Here is a 19970-nt window from a genome sequence, read left to right as displayed (position 1 = left end):
TACAAGTTAAGATACAGAAAGCAGAATGTTGGAGTGAAATAAATGGGAAGCAATGGTCAATAGGGGAGTAGGGAGTAGAACTTTTTTAATTTCATTTAACTCAGCGCTTTAAATGCGTGATTCTTGTTTTTTTTAAAGTTTGTTAAGAAAATATATTGCTAATTTTATTTTAAATATTATTTTCATTTTGAATACATTTAGTAGGAGTTTATGACTGTGTGAAAGACCGTGAGCTGGCAGGCAGCCTCGTTAACTTCCAAGGCCTTTCTGGGAGTGCAGGCAGTGACTGATGCTGGGAGAGAGCTTGCACTGACTGGGTTAGTCAGCCTCTCGGCGGAAAACTGGGTCCAAATCACAGTAGAAGGAACAGCACGATTAAAGGACACAAAAATGCTGGAGTAACTCAGATACTGGATGCTGCAGTATCCCTGGAGGATATAGACAGGTGACGTGTGCAAAGTAGGTTTACTAGGTTAATTCCCGGAATGGCGGGACTGTCATATGTTGAAAGACTGGAGCGACTAGGCTTGTATACACTGGAATTTAGAACGATGAGAGGGGATCTTATCGAAACGTATAAGGTTATTAAGGAGTTGGACACGTTAGAGGCGGGAAACATGTTCCCAATGTTGGGGGAGTCCAGAACCAGGGGCCACAGTTTAAGAATAAGGGGTAGGCCATTTAAAAACTGAGATGAGGAAAAACATTTTCAGTCAGAGAGTTGTGAATCTGTGGAATTCTCTGCCTCAGGAGGCAGTGGAGGCCAATTCTCTGAATGCATTCAAGAGAGAGCTGGATAGAGCTCGTAAGGATAGCGGAGTCAGGGGGAGAAGGCAGGAACGGGGTACTGATTGAGAATGATCAGCCATGATCACATTGAATGGCGGAGCTGGCTCGTAGGGCCGAATGGCCTCCTCCTGCACCCTAGTGTCTATTGTGACGTATCCATGGAGAGGCCAAGTCACGTCACCTATCCACGTTCTCCAGGGAGATGCTGCCGGACCCACTGAGTTACTCCAGGTCTTTGTGTCCTTTTATGTAAACCGGAGTATCTGCAGTTCCTTATTTCTGCAGCACATTCTCCAAGGAATGTGGGGACGGTGATCTGCCACGATACACTGCACTGAATGCAACATTCTCTCGACCTCCTGGTTAACAAAAAATCAGGTTTGCAAATTTTCCCCCCAACTCTGGAGAGTTTCGCGATTTCTCCCGGTTCTTTAAGGTGAGACTGCATTTCCTTGGTTGGAATTGAGATTGGTTCTTCTTCTTGCTCTTCTTGCGTTTGAGGCTGCAGAAGTTATGGAGCTGCTTCTCTGCTTCTGTTTCTGTCTCTGTTTCTGCTGTCTCTGTTTGTTGGTTGTTGATCGATTGGTGTTGAATGGTGCGGGCCCCACCACTACACGATGAAAAATGTGAGGCGGTGATGTATATATATGAGTTACTCCAGCATTTTGTGAATAAATCGATTTGTACCAGCATCTGCAGTTATTTTCTTATATATATATATAAGAAAATAACTGCAGATGCTGGTACAAATCGATTTATTCACAAAATGCTGGAGTAACTCAGCAGGTCAGGCAGCATCTCGGGATCTCCCGAGATGCTGCCTGACCTGCTGAGTTACTCCAGCATTTTGTGAATATATATATATATATATATATATATTGCCCTTTTTAATTAACCATTTGAGAGCGGGAGCCGGAGCCGGCGTCTCTCTGGGTGAGTCATTGATTGCAGACTGCAGCTGGGCTTTCCTTGTGTTGTAGCCAGGCAGCGATCCTCGCTGGGGGCCGCCGGAGGAAAGCAATCGCAGCGGCTTTGGAGCCTGCAATCGGAGGTGAGTGTCGTTCAGAGAGGCCCCATGTCGGGCTGAACGTTGCCAGGATTTAAACTGATGCAATGTATTCCCTCTCCCCGGCTACTAGCTCCACCACCCGCAGTCCGAGGAACAGTGCACGCACGCACGCCTGCCTGCCTGTCCTTGTTTGCCCCCCGAGCGAGTGACTGACTGCAAACCCCAGGATTGCAGCGAGTTCCCCAACTCACCTTCCACTGCCTGGGGAACGGAGGTTCTTCACATAGAAAACGTAGAAAAATAGAAAATAGGTGCGGGAGGAGGCCATTCGGCCCTTCGAGCCAGCACCGCCATTCATTGTGATCATGGCTGACCGTCCACAATCAGTAACCCGTGCCTGCCTTTTCCCCTATATCCCTTCATTCCACCAGCCCCCAGAGCTCTATCTAAACTCTCTCTTAAATTCATCCAGTGAATTGGCCTCCACTGCCGTCTGTGGCAGAGAATTCCACAAATTCACAACTCTCTGGGTGAAAAAGTTCCTTCTCACCTCAATTTTAAGTCAATAGTCATTTATTTGTCACTTACACATAAATGTGTAGTGTAAAATATGTAATTGGCCTCCCCTTTATTCTAACACTGGCCCCTGGTTCTGGAGTCCCCCAACATTGGGAACATTTTTTCCTGCATCCAGCTTGTCCAGCTCTTTTATAATTTTATATGTCTCTATAACATCTCGCCCTTCCGACTGCTGCATTCAACTAGCTCCCACCCAGGCAGTGATTTCATTTTAAAATCACCTTTGAGACTCTGGAATCAAGATCGTGTTTAATTATCACACAATCCCGAAAATGGAGCAATTAAATTCTTACTTGTAGCACGTAACAGGTTTGTAAAGACAATGAACATCGATAATATATGATAAACAAAAAAATATTAATAACCACAATACTGCAGAGAACATCACAAGTAAAAGGAGGGGCCCTACGGTCCAAACGTCTGTGCCGAACATGATGCCAAGACCATAAATTATCTACCTGCACATAACCCATATCCCTCCATTCCTTGCATATCCATATGCCTATCCAAAAGTTGATAAAATGCCATTAACGTATCTGCTTCAGCCACCAACTCCGGCAACATACGTTCCAGGCACTCATCAGCTTCTCCAAAAAAAAAACTTGCCCTGCACATCTATCTATCTATCTATCTATCTATATCTATCTATCTATCTATCTATCTATCTATCTATCTATCTATTCTATCTATATAATACTAAAACTCTGCGTTCGTATGTATGTATGTATGTGTGTATGTACGGAAGATTCCGAAGTTTAACTTACAAACCCTACTCCTCCAAGACGGTACACCAAAGCGCTACGATTTTTGTACCGCCGTATTCACCATTAACCTGGGCAACTATTGTAAGTACTTTCGTTCAAATTGAAGCTACCTTTTTAAAGCTAGAGAGATATTAAAGTTTAAATTTTCATTTCTAACCCTTTTCTTGAAGGGGCTTCAGTGCGTGATGTCACAATGGCACCCGTGCACCAATCAGAGATCAGCTCGCGATGGACAAGCAGCTGCTATTGGGTGTTTACTACTTTAAATTTACATGATTTTTTTCAGACCTTTTTTTTCAAGGTCTTCAGCTTGTGTTTTCATTTCTAACCCTTTTCTTCAAGGGGCTACATTTGTTTCCAAAAGTTTACAGAAAAGCATTTAGTTTTCAGCAAGGATTTAGTTTTCAGCTTGTGACGGCGACATTGTTTCGAAAAGCTTCCAAGAAGTCTTTTTTGTTATTGCAAGTCAAGTCAAGTCACTTTTATTTGTATAGCACATTTAAAAAAAACTGGACAAGCAGCTGCTATTGGGTGTTTACTACTTTAAATTTACATGATTTTTTCCAGACCTTTTTTTTCAAGGTCTTCAGCTTGTGTTTTCATTTCTAACCCTTTTCTTCAAGGGGCTACATTTGTTTCCAAAAGTTTACAGAAAAGCATTTAGTTTTCAGCAAGGATTTAGTTTTCAGCTTGTGACGGCGACATTGTTTCGAAAAGCTTCCAAGAAGTCTTTTTTGTTATTGCAAGTCAAGTCAAGTCACTTTTATTTGTATAGCACATTTAAAAAAAACCCACGTTGACCAAAGTACTGCACATCTGATTAGGAAAAAAACAAAAAACATCTGATTAGGAAAAAAAAATAAAAATGAAGGCTATAGTGGTCACTTGACATACACAGATCAGGAGGAGAGTAAGGAGAGTAAGAGTGGGGCTGGGGGAGGAGAGAATGGGGGGTGTGGGGACGGGCCCAACGGGCCCTCCCCAACGGGCACACTTGGAGAGTAAGAGTGGGGCTGGGGGAGGAGAGAATGGGGGGTGTGGGGACGGGCCCAACGGGCCCTCTTTTCTAGTATAATACTAAAACTCTGCGGTCCAACATTCCGTATGTATGTATGTATATGTGTATGTACGGAAGATTACTTACAAACCCTACTCCTCCTAGACGGTACACCAAAGCGCTACGATTTTTGTACCGCCGTATTCACCATTAACCTGGGCAACTATTGTAAGTACTTTCGTTCAAATTGAAGCTACCTTTTTAAAGCTAGAGAGATATTAAAGTTTAAATTTTCATTTCTAACCCTTTTCTTCAAGGGGCTACATTTGTTTCCAAAAGTTTACAGAAAAGGATTTAGTTTTCAGCAAGGATTTAGTTTTCAGCTTGTGACGGCTACATTGTTTCGAAAACCTTCCAAGAAGTCTTTTTTGTTATTGCAAGTCAAGTCAAGTCAAGTCAGTTTTATTTGTATAGCACATTTAAAAACAACCCACGTTGACCAAAGTACTGCACATCTGATTAGGAAAAAACAAACAAACATCTGATTAGGGAAAAAAAAAAAGAATGAAGGCTATAGTGGTCACTTGACATACACAGATCAGGAGGACGGGCCCAACGGGCACACTTGGAGAGTAAGAGTGGGGCTGGGGGAGGAGAGAATGGGGGGTGTGGGGACGGGCCCAACGGGCCCTCTTTTCCGGGCCCAACGGGCACACTTGGAGAGTAAGAGTGGGGCTGGGGGAGTGAGAATGGGGGGTGTGGGGACGGGCCCAACGGGCCCTCTTTTCTAGTATAATACTAAAACTCTGCGGTCCAACATTCCGTATGTATGTATGTATATGTGTATGTACGGAAGATTACTTACAAACCCTACTCCTCCTAGACGGTACACCAAAGCGCTACGATTTTTGTACCGCCGTATTCACCATTAACCTGGGCAACTATTGTAAGTACTTTCGTTCAAATTGAAGCTACCTTTTTAAAGCTAGAGAGATATTAAAGTTTAAATTTTCATTTCTAACCCTTTTCTTCAAGGGGCTACATTTGTTTCCAAAAGTTTACAGAAAAGGATTTAGTTTTCAGCAAGGATTTAGTTTTCAGCTTGTGACGGCGGCTACATTGTTTCGAAAAGCTTCCAAGAAGTCTTTTTTGTTATTGCAAGTCAAGTCAAGTCAAGTCAAGTCACTTTTATTTGTATAGCACATTTAAAAACAACCCACGTTGACCAAAGTACTGCACATCTGATTAGGAAAAAAACCCAAAACATCTGATTAGGAAAGAAAAAAAAAAAAGAAGGCTATAGTGGTCACTTGACATACACAGATCAGGAGGACAGAGTAAGAGTGGGGCTGGGGGAGGAGAGAATGGGGGGTGTGGGGACGGGCCCAACGGGCCCTCCCCAACGGGCACACTTGGAGAGTAAGAGTGGGGCTGGGGGAGGAGAGAATGGGGGGTGTGGGGACGGGCCCAACGGGCCCTCTTTTCCGGGCCCAACGGGCACACTTGGAGAGTAAGAGTGGGGCTGGGGGAGTGAGAATGGGGGGTGTGGGGACGGGCCCAACGGGCCCTCTTTTCTAGTATATAATACTAAAACTCTGCGTTCGTATGTAGGGATGTATGTGTGTATGTACGGAAGTTTAACTTACAAACCCTACTCCTCCAAGACGGTACACCAAAGCGCTACGATTTTTGTACCGCCGTATTCACAATTAACCTGGGCAACTATTGTAAGTACTTTCGTTCAAATTGAAGCTACCTTTTTAAAGCTAGAGAGATATTAAACTTTAAATTTTCATTTCAAAGTTTAAATTTTCATTTCTAACCCTTTTCTTCAAGGGGCTACATTTGTTTCAAAAAGTTTACAGAAAAGCATTTAGTTTTCAGCAAGGATTTAGTTTTCAGCTTGTGACGGCTACATTGTTTCGAAAAGCTTCCAAGAAGTCTTTTTTGTTATTGCAAGTCAAGTCAAGTCAAGTCAAGTCACTTTTATTTGTATAGCACATTTAAAAACAACCCACGTTGACCAAAGTACTGCACATCTGATTAGGAAAAAAAAAAAAAACATCTTGGAGAGTAAGAGTGGGGCTGGGGGAGGAGAGAATGGGGGGTGTGGGGACGGGCCCAACGGGCCCTCCCCAACGGGCACACTTGGAGAGTAAGGGTGGGGCTGGGGGAGGAGAGAATGGGGGGTGTGGGGACGGGCCCAACGGGCCCTCTTTTCTAGTACTAAAACTCTAAAACTGCGTTCGTATGTAGGGATGTATGTGTGTATGTACGGAAGTTTAACTTACAAACCCTACTCCTCCAAGACGGTACACCAAAGCGCTACGATTTTTGTACCGCCGTATTCACCATTAACCTGGGCAACTATTGTAAGTACTTTCGTTCAAATTGAAGCTACCTTTTTAAAGCTAGAGAGATATTAAACTTTAAATTTTCATTTCAAAGTTTAAATTTTCATTTCTAACCCTTTTCTTCAAGGGGCTACATTTGTTTCAAAAAGTTTACAGAAAAGCATTTAGTTTTCAGCAAGGATTTAGTTTTCAGCTTGTGACGGCTACATTGTTTCGAAAAGCTTCCAGGAAGTCTTTTTTGTTATTGCAAGTCAAGTCAAGTCAAGTCACTTTTATTTGTACAGCACATTTAAAAACAACCCACGTTGACCAAAGTACTGCACATCTGACTAGGAAAAAAACCCAAAACATCTTGGAGAGTAAGAGTGGGGCTGGGGGAGGAGAGAATGGGGGGTGTGGGGACGGGCCCAACGGGCCCTCCCCAACGGGCACACTTGGAGAGTAAGGGTGGGGCTGGGGGAGGAGAGAATGGGGGGTGTGGGGACGGGCCCAACGGGCCCTCTTTTCTAGTCTATGTACTAAAACTCTCGTTTGTTTGTTTGTTTGTGACCGAACTTCAGCCAAAACGGTACAAGATAGCGCGACAATTTTAGGCCCACCTTACTCACCTTCATCACTTTAATGGTAAAAATGGTAGTTTTATTGAAATTGGCGTTATATTTTTAAAGTTATTCCCTTTTTAATGTTTAAATCTATCTCATAGGGAGGGAGGGAGGGGGAGGAGGGAGGATAAGGGGGGGTTGAGGGGGATGGAATGGGGGTGAGGTAGGGGGAGGGGGAGGGGAGAGTCAAGTCAAGTCAATTTTATTTGTATAGCACATTTAAAAACAACCCACGTTGACCAAAGTGCTGTACATCTGATTAGGTACTAAGGAAAAAATGAAACATACAGTAGCACGCAAACATAACAGCACATACAAAACAGTTCACAGCGCCTCCTCAATGTGCCTCAAACGCTAGGGAGTAGAAATAGGTTTTGAGCCTGGAATTAAAGGAGTCGATGGAGGGGGCAGTTCTGATGGGGAGAGGGATGCTGCTCCACAGTCTAGGAGCTGCAACCGCAAAAGCGCGGTCACCCCTGAGCTTAAGCCTAGACCGCGGGATAGTGAGTAGCCCCAAGTCAGCCGACCTGAGGGACCTGGAGTTGGAGAGGTGGGTTAGAAGATTTTTGATGTAGGGGGGGAAATGTCCATTTAGAGCTTTATATGTGAATAGGAGGAGCTTGAAGTTGATTCTGTACCGTACAGGGAGCCAGTGGAGAGAGACCAGAATCAGCGTGATGTGGTCCCTTGGACGGAGGGGGGAGGGGGTGGGGAGGGGGAGGAGGGAGGATAAGGGGGGGTTGAGGGGGATGGTGAGGTAGGGGGAGGGAGAGGGGGTGGACGGAGGGGGTGGGGAGGGGGAAAGGGGGGGGGGAGGAGAGGGTGCTGCACCAATACAGGAGAGGTTTGGGCCCAACTTGGTCTAGTCCCTATTAAACTTTGCCCCTTTCACCATAAAGCTATGCCCTCTATGGTTTGTTTTTTCTAACTGTCTACCCTATCTATGCCTCCCATAATTTGATAAACTTCAATCAGGTTTCCCCACCATCTCCAGCATTCCAGGAAAACAATCCAAGTCTGTCCAACTTCTCCCTGTAGCGAATGCCCCCTAATCCAGGCATCATTCTTGTAAACCTCCTCTGCACCCTTTCCAAAATGTCCACATTCTTCCTGTAATGGCATGACCAGAACTGGACACAATACTCCAAATACTCGTGCAAAAAAAAACCCTCCAAAGTCCTTAGTACAACCAAGGTCAATCGATGGGTTCATAATTCATTGGTTCAACGGTACTTTATCTGTCGCATGTACCAGTGAAATTTATTTTGTATACAGTTCAGTACAAGTACCACTATACATAAGCACTTAGATACATCTTAGATAAGCATCTCAGATATAGTACAAGTGTATACCAGTTATAAACTGAGACAGGATCAGAGTCGCCAGTTTTTGGCATCATTTTCAAGTCTCAGTTATAAGTACAAGGTTCTTCACCTGACCATGAAGGCCGGTTTGAGGTTCGTGTTGTGTAGTGTTCAACAGCCTAATGGTAGTTGGAAAGAAGCTATTTTTGAACTTGGTGATCATGGTTTTCAGATTCCATTCCTGCTTCCTCCCCAGCCCTACAAAAGGAGCTAGCTAACCAGTCTTGTTACAGTCTGACACTTTGATCTTCCCTGAATGTGGTATTTTTGTGGCTACTTCCTCAATTGCAAAGGCCCAAAGCTCTTGAATAATTCTTCAACTCTCTGCCTTCTTTAAGAAACTGTGCAAAATTCTCCTATGCTTGTAGACATCAGTTTTGTTTGATGTTTCTGGGTGATGGGGGGGGGGAGTGAGTGTCTTACTTTAAAAACTTAAATATTCATAGTGCTGTATGAAGTAAATTAGGCAAACTATCCAAAGATTACCGAATGTTGATGAATGTTGTCAGCCTCACAGAGTTTGCTGAATCTTGGCGACTGCTAGTGACATTCCTTCTTGGATAAAATGCCGATGCCATTCTGCCTCGTCATAGGCAGCAAACAACCAATCAGTGACGAGAGGGCGAAATGGAATCGAGCTCCGTGTGAGGTTCAAGATCATGGGATGATAGATTGAAGTTTAGTTTAGTGATCTGGATCTAAGTCTCTCCGAACTTTGCGGAACCAGAGGAATCCACAGGAATTGTTTCCTTTTGCCTGACTCGTTGCTTCCTCAGAACCAGCTTAGTTCTCATGCATATCATATCATATCATATCATATATATACAGCCGGAAACAGGCCTTTTCGGCCCACCAAGTCCGTGCCGCCCAGCGATCCCCACACATTAACACTATCCTACACCCACTAGGGACAATTTTTACATTTACCCAGCCAATTAACCTACATACCTGTACGTCTTTGGAGTGTGGGAGGAAACCGAAGATCTCGGAGAAAACCCACGCAGGTCACGGGGAGAACGTACAAACTCCTTACAGTGCAGCACCCGTAGTCAGGATCGAACCTGAGTCTCCGGCGCTGCATTCGCTGTAAAGCAGCAACTCTACCGCTGCACTACCGTGCAGTGGTGATAACTTTGTGTTTCAGTGCTGAAAAGTAAGACTAGCAGCAGGGAGGTAATTAAAATCTTTCAGTATTTAATAGACTGAATTTGGATGTCATCTAATGGGGAGTGGAATGGAAAGTGAGGCAGCTTATCCTTATTCAAACAAAGGCTACGGGGAGAAAGCAAGAGAGTGGGGTTGAGAGGGAAAAATAGATCATCCATGATCAAATGGTGGAGCAGACACGATGGGCCGAATGGCTTAATGCTGCCCCTATGTCTTATTGTCTTATGGACATATGCTTCTGTGTCTTCCAGATCACTTTGGTTTTCCCATAGCATGCTCTGCAATAATTTTATTTTCTTTCCAGAGGAACACTTGCAACAAAATGGCTACAGACGTTGAAACAAAAGCTATCTTGCGGAGCGCTGATGCAGTTTGCTTTGATGTGGACAGCACAGTGATAAAAGAAGAAGGAATTGATGAGTTGGCAAAATTTTGTGGAGTCGGGGATGCTGTGGCAGAAATGTAAGTATTCGTGGCCTGTTGTCCTAATGATGAAATATTGTTTTAAGCCTCCTTAACCACTTCTTTATATTTAACCCGAGAATTGAACCCGAGCTCTCTACAGGAGTGATCAGGTGACCTCTCCATGTACGTTATTACCAGTCGGAAGGGGTAGACAGTCAGAACCTTTTTCCCGGTGTGGAAAGGTCCAACACTAGAGGGCATGGCAATAAGGTGAGAGGGAGAAAGTGTAATGGAGATGTGTGGGGCAAGTTTTTTAGACAGAGAGTAGCAAGGGACCAGAACACATTGCCTGGGCTTTCTGTGGTGGAGGCAGATATGGTGGTGGCATTAAAGGGGTTTTTTAGATAGGCACATGGAAGTGCAGGAATAGAGGGATATGGGTCACGTGCAGGCAGGGGAGTTTAGCTTGACTTGTATTATTCATGTTTGGCACGGACATTATGGGTCAAAGGGCCTGATCTTATGCTGTACTGTTCTATGTTCTTGTTCTATATTTTGAATGGAATTAACATTTGAGATGCTCTATATATGGAATGAACTATATCATTAAATACTAACCACTATGATGGTGAGGACTGCAGGAAGAGAAATATGGAATTATACAACATACAAATCCATTCAGACCGCTTGCCTTTGAAGAACGTTTGTTAAGTCTTACTCCTTTGTTGCTATCCCGATGGCCTGCAAATTCTTTTTCATTTTCAGATATATATCTTTCACTAAGTTACTATTCAGTGAGCTTCCATCGGCTTTTCTCCAGTAAATTGTGCATCATAACAATTTGCTGAGCCTTGAAGGTTACTCTGATCCTTCTGCCTGTTATTCTTTGTACTCTCGTGTTAATGATTAAGAGACACTTCGTGGAATTTGATCCGGCAGCAGTGGAATGAACACTGGTATCTGAGTACTGTTGTTCTTCTAAGAAGTAATGGTTGCAGTTTTGAGGGAAGGCTTGGCAGTATATCATGTAGATGGTGCACACTGCTGCTAGTGATGTAGGAAGGAGGGAGGGAGTTATTTAAGAGAGCAAAGGGTGCTCACAAAAGGTTTCACACAAAGGGTGGTGGGTGTATGGAACAAGTTGCTGGAGGAGGTAGTTGAGGCTGGGACTATCCCAACGTTTAAGAAACAGTTAGACAGGTACATGGATAGGACAGGTTTGGAGGGATATGGACCAAGTGCAGGCAGGTGGGACTAATGTAGCTGGGACATGTTGGCCGGTGTGGGCAAGTTGGGCCGAAGGGCCTGTTTCCACACTATGTCACAATGACTATGACTCTGAGAGAAACAAGGAACTGGAAACTGGGGTAGAACACAAACTGCTGGAGAAATTCAGCGGGACAGGTAACATCTCTGGAGGACATGGATAGATGACGTTTTGGGTCAGGACTCTTCATCAGAGAGAGTATTTAAGGTTGGAATTATATGCAGATTAAATGACCTGACTTGGAGCGCATCAGGTTTGAGTGTCGTTGGAGCTGTACTCAGCTAGGTAAGTGGAGAGTATTCTTTGCAGGTGGTGGAATAGCTTTGTGAAACAAATAGATGATTTAAACACAGAATACACAGCCTGACCTGTGATTATAGTTCCAGTATTTGTTTGACTGCTCTAATTAAATTCCCGGTTAAATATTGATGGCACTCAATCCAACAATGGTCATGTCACTAAAGGTCAAGGAGGTGGTTTACACCTCCACTTTACCTGGGTAGCACTGATATTGTTTGGCATTTATCATTCTCAACCAGAATGTTGTTTAGAATTTGCTGCATGAGGCTATCAACCCTCTTATAGTCTGAGGTCCTATGAGTAAAGTTACATATTGTAGATATCTTCCATCTCACTTTGATATTTTACATTTTAATATTTTCATGTTTTTGTCATGATTAGAGGGAGACCATCAGGCCCATTGTCTGCGCTGCCTGTCACAGCTATTCCATCAATCCTGTTCTTGGTCTTATTTCTCTCTACTCTCTCACATTACCATCCAGATTTTCCTAATCCCCAACGATAGTAGCTTATTCATCTCTCATTGCATCCTTGGGATGTGGGAGGGAACAGAAGACTTGAGCCATGCCCAGAAAAGCACAGGGGAAACATTTAGAGATCAGCTGTCCGGATCACACCCAGGTCGCAGGGGCTGCTAGGCAGTTTTCGTTCTTCAATTTTATTATCCTCAGACAAATGCTGCTCTGAGTATTCATTCTTCTGCCGTGTCTGAATTTCATCTCGTTTCTTGTGCGTTCGGGCAAAAGTTCTGATCAGATCTGAAGTTGTGGTCCTGATGGCAAGTTGATTTTTGATTGGAATGCCCCTTGATATCACAGTCACTGGCTGATCCTGGACGGTCTCCTGACAGTGTGAGTATCAGCCAGATTCAATTTGTCTTTTCCTGTGGACTACATTTTGCACTTTGCCAAGTAGATTCTGCAACTGTTTGGACTCTGACGCACAAAGAGATCGCTACTTCTAAATTTAGAAAAGAAGAACTGCAGATGCTTGTTAATGCACAAAAGGACCCAAAATGTGGGAGTAACTCAGCAGGCCAGGCAACATCTCTGGAGAACATGCATAGGGTCGAAGCGTCTCGATCCTGAAACATCACTGATCCATGTTCCTCAGAGATGCTGCCTGACCTGCTGAGTAAGTCCGCACTTTGTTCCTTTTTACTTCTTAATTGTCTGATGGTTCATCACAATTCTCAAAGGGCATGATGGATCCACAGAGGTTTGGTGCATTTGTAAGGTCAATCATTTAGTGCTTAGATACAGATAACATACGGGCACCTTGGTCTGATGTCGGAGAGCTCCTTTGCATTCCCATTAGCTTGCATTGAATCAAAGTACTGCTCTGAACTTGATGCTGATTGTAAAGTAACAGAACCACAAGGTTACAGAACAGGATGAGTAGTCAGCTCCGATAAATAATTCTCCTCACTTCCGATTGAACATGGTACCATCCTGTGATGTAGTGGTTACAGCATCTACACTTGGAGCAAATATTAATTTTCTCTGGTTAACTGAACTATTCTTTAAATTTACTACAGGACACGGAATGCAATGGGTGGAAATATCTCATTTAAAAAGGCCTTAACGGAGCGCCTAGCTATAATCCAACCTTCACGTGATCAAGTGAAAAGACTTATGAATGATAAACCCCCTTGCTTAACTGAGTACATTATGTAAGTTATTTATTTTTATGTATAAAAAGTGAGAAACAGCAATACTGTTTGCAAGGATGTCCTACCATTGTGATGCGAAAGAAAGAATTGTTATACTAGAAAAAAAAAAGAATTTAACTAATTTATTAATCCTATTTCCCCTTTTCTAAAGCTATATGTCATGTATAGATCTTGAAGAGTGGGCCTCTCCTTAATATTAATATTCATATGTGTGTGTGTGAATAATTAAAAGTTTCAGGGTCTTGGTTTCTAATTAATAGTTATCAGGAACCAGAAAGTTAAAGCTATTTAAAAAGTCTTGAGATTCAGCAATCTGCCCCGATATTAGCTGTGCTTTAGCCAATCTGCCTATGGAAGGGTTGGGATTGAATTTTGTCGAATGGTTAGCAATTCACACAATCAGGTATGAGAAGGTTGGATAATTTTGTGCTCAAAGATTGAAGAGAAATTGTCCAAAAAGGCTGGAGCAGAGGAGACGAGCATTAGTTTTTGCTGAACAGTATTATGTTGTGATTTTGTTGTACATTTTGCAGATCTAATGAAGCATAATGATTCCTTAAACACGTATTTTTAAAACAGGGAACTAGTTGATCAGCTTCAACAGCGGAACGTGCAAGTCTTCTTGATCTCTGGTGGATTCCAGGCCATTGTGGAACACATAGCTGCAATGATCAATATTCCCTTGACCAATGTCTATGCAAACAAGCTGAAATTTCATCTCAATGGTGAGATTTTCATTACTGATAAATAACTTTACACCAGAAACCTTTACATAGTACGACTCAAACAAAGGAAATGAACTGCTAATAGTTTCCAGAGTGTCTCGCCACATTTATAGGTGAAGGGTATAGGAATAGTTTTGTTTGGAGATGCAGCATGGAAATAGACCCTGTGGCCCACTGAGTTCACACTGACCATTGATCATCTGTTCACACTGGTTCTGTGTTATTCCACTTTCGCATCCACTCCCTACACACCAGGGACAATTTACGTAGGTCAATTAACCTACAAACCCATATGATTGTTTGGGATGTGGGAAGAAACCGGAGCACCCGGAAGAAATCCACACAGTAGCAGGGAGAACATGCAAACTCCACAGTACTTGAGATCAGGAATGAACCCAGGTCTCAGGTGCCAGGAGACAGATGCTCTAAATTGGGTGGTGCAGCTGGTAGAGCTGTTGCCTCACAGGAGGAGGAAGTATGTTGAGAATATTGAGTCGGTCATAGAGTGATACAGTGTGGAAACAGGCCTTCTTGCCCACACCGGCCAACAATGCTACACTAGTCCCACTTGCCTTCAATTGGTCCATAATCCCTCCAAACCTGTCCTATCCATGTACCTGTCTAACTGTTTCTTCAACGATGGGATAATCCCAGCCTCTGGCAGCTTGTTCCATACACCCGCCACCATTTGTGTGAAAAAGTTACCCCTCGGATTCCAATTAAATCTTTTCCCCATCACCTTGAACTTATGTCCTCTGGTCCTCGATTCCCCAACTCTGGGCAAGGGACTCTGTGCATCTACCCGATCTATTCCTCTCATGATTTTGTACACCTCTATAAGATCCCCCCTCATCCTGCTGTGCTCCATGGAATAGAGACTCAGCCTACTCAACCTCTCCCAATAGCTCACACCCTCTAATCCTGGCAACATCCTCGTAAACCTTTTCTGAACCCTTTCATGCTTAACAATATCTTTCCTATAACATGGTGCCCAGAACTGAACAGAATATTCTAAATGCGGTCTCACCAATGTCTTATACAACTGCAACATGACCTCCCAACTTCTATACTCAGTACTCTGACTGATGAAGGCCAAAGTGCCCAAAGCCTTTTTGACCACCCTATCCACCTGCGACTTGACCTTCAAGGCACCAAAAAAGTCACCCACCATTTCCTCCACAGATGCTGCCTGGCTTACTGAGCTATTCCAGTACTCTGTGCTTAGTCCAGATGGTAAACAAGACAGCTTTGAGCAAAGTAGTGAGACATCCCACAAGTGGATGAGGTATTAAGGCTCATCATAGTCACCTAGGTAACGTTAGTTGGCAGTTGTATAGGCACACTAACAAGAAGCAAGACAATCTTTGGTTGAGGTAGAAGTGGCAAATCTACTTTACATTTTACTTCATAATTTTTAACACAGTGGTAGTGACTGTTGGAAATGGTTTAAAACACAAGGAATTAAATGATTTAGATTAATCATTCATTTATCACACAGCAGCGTGTTCTGCATTGAAAATGAAAGTAGGTTATTTGAATTGATTATTAAAGTTACACAGGAATCTTATTCCTTGACTTCTTATTTGCCATTTATTATCAACCTTCTCTTTCCTCACACTGCATTACTTGAATGATAAAGAGGACAAATGTGCTGAAACTGAACAAACTGGTTAGAGATATCTGTGGGAGGTAGGTAATTGACCCCAAATGTTCTCTTCATCCTTCCTCCATTAAGTATGAATGATCAACGTTACCTTCATTTTTTCCACATACAGCATGTTGTACACTTTGGAATTTTGGAAGTGAGAAATTTATGGAATGTTAAAACTTTTGTAATTTAAACTTCACCATAAAGACAATTTAAATGATACAATCTGAAGAGCAATCTCGTACCTTAAGTGGATACAGCATGGAAACAGGCCCTTCAGACCACTGAGTCCACGCTGACCAACAATCACCTGTGCACTAGTTCTATGTTATCCCACTTTCGCATCATAAGGTCATAAGTGATAGAAGAATAAGGCCATTCGGCCCATCAAGTCCACTCTGCCATTCAATGATGGCTGATTTATATCTCCCTCCTAACCCCATTCTCCTGCCTTCTCCCCATAACACCTGACACCCGTACTAATCACGAATCTATCTCTACCTTAAAAATATCCACTGACAGCCTCCACAGCGTTCTGTGGCAAAGAATTCCACAGGTTCACCACCCTCTGACTAAAGAAATACCTCTTCATCTCCTTCCTAAAGGAACGTCCTTTAATTCTGAGGCTATGACCTCTAGTCCTAGACTCTCCCACTAGTGGAAACATCCTCTCCACATCCACTCTATCCAAGTCTTTCACTATTCGTTATGTTTCAATGATGTTTCCTCCCTCATTCTTGTAAACTCCAGCGAGTACAGGCCCAGTGCCATCAAACGCTCATCATATGTTAGCCCAATCATTCCTGGGATCCTACACACTTTGGGCAATTTACAGAAGCTAACCAACCTACAAACCTGCATGTCTTTGGAATGTGGGACGGAACTGAAGCACCAGGACTTGATGATTTGGATTTCAGCATTTACTGTCTTTTGCGTCTGGATGTCTGCCCTGGGCCTAACACCCCAATTCAATCACACAAAAAAGCTCACCAATGCCTCCATTTCCTCAAAAGTTTTGAGGAGATTCAGCATGTTGATGGATACTCTTGTCAAACTTCTACAGGTGTATGGAGATAAGCATGCTGACTGGTTGTATCATGGCCTGGTTCAGTAGTGGTGGACATTGCCCGTACTGTGACATCATGATACTGACATCCCCACTGTATAGGAAGCGCTGCTTCAAAAAGGCAGCTAATATCATCAGACTCCCACCACATGACCTCTCTTCTCGCTGCTAACATTGGGACGAAGCCCGAGAAGCACTAACACCAGATTCTTCCCATCATCCATCAGTTTCTTGGGCCACCCTCCACAACCCTACCTCAGCACTGAACCACAATGGACTTTGCTTTACTGTAGTTGCTCTACTAATACTTCATTTTATTTGCACTATCATGGGCTGGTTTACTTAGAATAACTGAAACATTTGTTGTGTATTTTTTTGTTGTTATGGTGTCTAATGAGGCTGTAAAGCTGCCGCAAGGAAACATAGAAAAATAGGTGCAGGAGTAGGCCATTCGGCCCTTCAAGCCAGCACCGCCATTCAATATGATCATGGCTGATCATCAATGAAGACTTTCATTGCTTCGGTTCACATCCAGTATACATGACAAACAAACACACTTGAAACTCTTGGTTGCCCCCCAAAGTGAACCATATGCTGACTTTACCCTGGGCATGAAGAGCTGGTAGGGTGGCAAGATGAAATGAAAGAATTCAATTTCCTGGGTTAATCGGGCAGCTTATATACCTGGGAGGAATTTAGTAGATGTTGTGGAGATGTTCAGTGTTGCTGTGGGTGGTGTGATTGGGAACTGGGGGTTGTCATATGGATGGAACATGGTTTGTGAACTTTGTGTCCTCATTTTTTTTTTGTTCCGCTCTCCAGATTATATTATAGAGGAAAACGCTCTTGTTGCAAGCAAATTATAATGGGGATCTAACAGTTGTGTTGTTTCCCAGGTGATTACGCTGGTTTTGATGAAACACAACCAACAGCAGAATCTGGTGGGAAAGGCCGGGTCATAGGTCTTCTGAAAAAAGAAAGAGGATTTAAGAAGGTCGTTATGATTGGGGATGGAGTCACGGACTTGGAGGCATGCCCGCCTGCTGTACGTACAGACACCAAACGTTTGTCATTTCAAAAGTCTAACTTAAGTATAAATTCAAATCTAAATGTTTTATTATATATATATATCATCATCTCATACTAAAATCGCCTCAATCAGCATTATGTCTTTAATTTAGATTCCCTTAAATGTGTCAAAAATACTTTTGGTTTCCTGTTCCAGGATGCATTTATCGGATTTGGTGGGAATATTGTCCGACAACAAATAAAGGAGAAAGCCAAATGGTTCGTCACAAGCTTTCAAGAAATTACTGCAGAACTGGAACAGTAACTATAATTTAGAAAAGAAGACATATTGTACTGTACTAAAATATATTTATAGAGAAACATGAAGGAAAACATAATTATAATAAATTAAACCTAATAAATTGTTCCTTTCCCCATTTTATTTCCGGTTCGCTCTCTTATGTGGAAAGGTGATGCAGCTCCAGAGCTGTCATTGTCACAAGGCAGACTTTGTATCCTGCACCAACCACCCACCATGGGCTGTAGAGATCCATGTAAGGTGATCAGAGTCAAAACACAAATCTCTGATGTTTGTGCTTTGGGAACCCCTTCCATCCATATTGCATATCTAGACTAAGCAGTGTAGAACTTTTCCCAGTCTGCAGTTCGTGTCACCTACAAGAGAACATTGGTTGACTGGGAGCATAATGCTCTTCTCAAGTATGTTTGGAAACACAATAAACAATTTTATTTTCCTCTCCTTTCTCTTTTACAATTCCCTGCAGAAATTGTACGTGGATCCTATAAGGATGCTCCTTTTTGAATCTTTCTAATTGACTAGCATAATGTTGAGTGAATATTTGGAATAAAGGCATTTTTCTGAAAGTAATATTTAATGATATTGAAAAGTAATATTATTGTTTGATTTGTTTCCAAATTAAACAACATTTTTGTTTGCAAGGCTAATGCCGGAATGCTGCTTTTTTTTCACTACATTTTGTTTTAATCAAGTTGAATTATTACAAGTGGGCTAACTGTCCTGTGATTTCTTTTTTTTTAAATAGACATGAACCTAAATAGGGTTGAAGTTTGGCCAAGGGAAGTGGGCAAAATCTTCAAATTTATGACAGACCAATATTCTGCATTTTACTGAAGATAGACACATAATGCTGGAGTTACTCAGCGGGTCAGGCAGCATCTCTGGAGAGAAGGAATAGGTGATATTTCAGGTCGAGAGCTATCTTCAGACTTAAGTCTTTCAGTTTATCTTCTGCATTTCACCACTCGTTTGTGGTGACATTCATACAAAGTAGTTTTCTGCAGGGCTTGCTACACAATTGTTAACCAATATACTGAATGCAGAGAAACAGGCTGTACTGATTTGCCTGCCAATCACTAGGGAACTTATACAAAAAAAGTCTTTGTGCGAGTTTTCAGTTCACATTAGCAGTCCTACAGACGGAATGAGGAATCAAGACCTCATTTTGCCAAGGTGAATTTTCACTTTTGCCTTTCTTTGTATCCTAGCAGCTATTCTTGCCTCCTGGCAGAAAGTCATTACAAAAATGAAAAGGGATGAAGCTATTGAGCCTCTCTAGTTCTTCATTCAACAGAGTTCTCACTATAATAACACTCAATTGCCGCATGAATGATTTCAGCAGTTTCATTCACTTCTAACCTGACGACCATTCTAAATACTAATCAGTTTTCAGTGCACTTCCCAAATGAATTAAACTTCCCATTCTTTGTGTTATTTGTTCTATTCTTGAGACATATCAGATTGATATTCTGTATTTTTTAATGACACTTCAGTCTCTATTTTCACTTAGATGGAGCCTTGTTCTTTGCCTAACAAACGGCAAGGGCTTCAGATGAATATAATCTAGAGTTTGCATCTTCTCCATATGAAACATTTTATCAGTGGTTTATCATTACAAAGCACCAATTCTAGCTCTGAGGCGTTGGGTAATAAAATTGTGTGATTTCTATGATAATTCCTTGTTGTTTCTTTAGCTCATGTGCTGGGACATGTTAAGATCTGATATTAAGGCAAGGCAAGCCTACAGAAATCTTGGCACCAGCACCAAAAGTATTCAACAAAAGTAATGTATTTTAAAAATAATTTTGGCAGTATAACACTTGCCTGCCTCTTGACCAGATGCCTCTGAGACAGTATTTGAACACTGTCATGCATGCCATTGTTATTATACAGAGCCCGTGTCTTCAACTATGTTTGTAAAGCAAAATATGTCTG

The 19970-nt window shown here is 42.5% G+C and overlaps 1 protein-coding gene across 4 annotated transcripts; it reads left to right on the top strand.

The window, feature by feature from the left end:
- Positions 1–872: 872 nt before the first annotated feature.
- psph (phosphoserine phosphatase) lies at positions 873–19663 on the top strand. Of its 4 annotated transcripts, none has more exons than XM_078422632.1 (6): positions 873–1167; positions 9930–10087; positions 13135–13269; positions 13849–13994; positions 17605–17753; positions 17934–19662. In XM_078422632.1, the coding sequence occupies exons 2-6, from the start codon at positions 9948–9950 to the stop codon at positions 18039–18041; spliced, it is 678 nt and encodes a 225-aa protein (XP_078278758.1). In that variant the 5' UTR covers positions 873–1167; positions 9930–9947; the 3' UTR covers positions 18042–19662. The 4 variants fall into 4 exon arrangements, with proteins under 4 accessions (XP_078278758.1, XP_078278757.1, XP_078278756.1 ...); XM_078422631.1 differs by having other exon boundaries at positions 873–1225; XM_078422630.1 differs by lacking the exon at positions 873–1167 and adding an exon at positions 1703–1840.
- The last annotated feature ends 307 nt before the right edge of the window (positions 19664–19970 follow it).

This window comes from Rhinoraja longicauda, chromosome 26, assembly GCF_053455715.1.
Source record: "Rhinoraja longicauda isolate Sanriku21f chromosome 26, sRhiLon1.1, whole genome shotgun sequence".
NCBI classification, from domain to species: Eukaryota; Metazoa; Chordata; class Chondrichthyes; order Rajiformes; family Arhynchobatidae; genus Rhinoraja; species Rhinoraja longicauda.
Note: the sequence above shows the minus strand (reverse complement) of the source record. Positions and strands in the feature narration are given on the sequence as shown.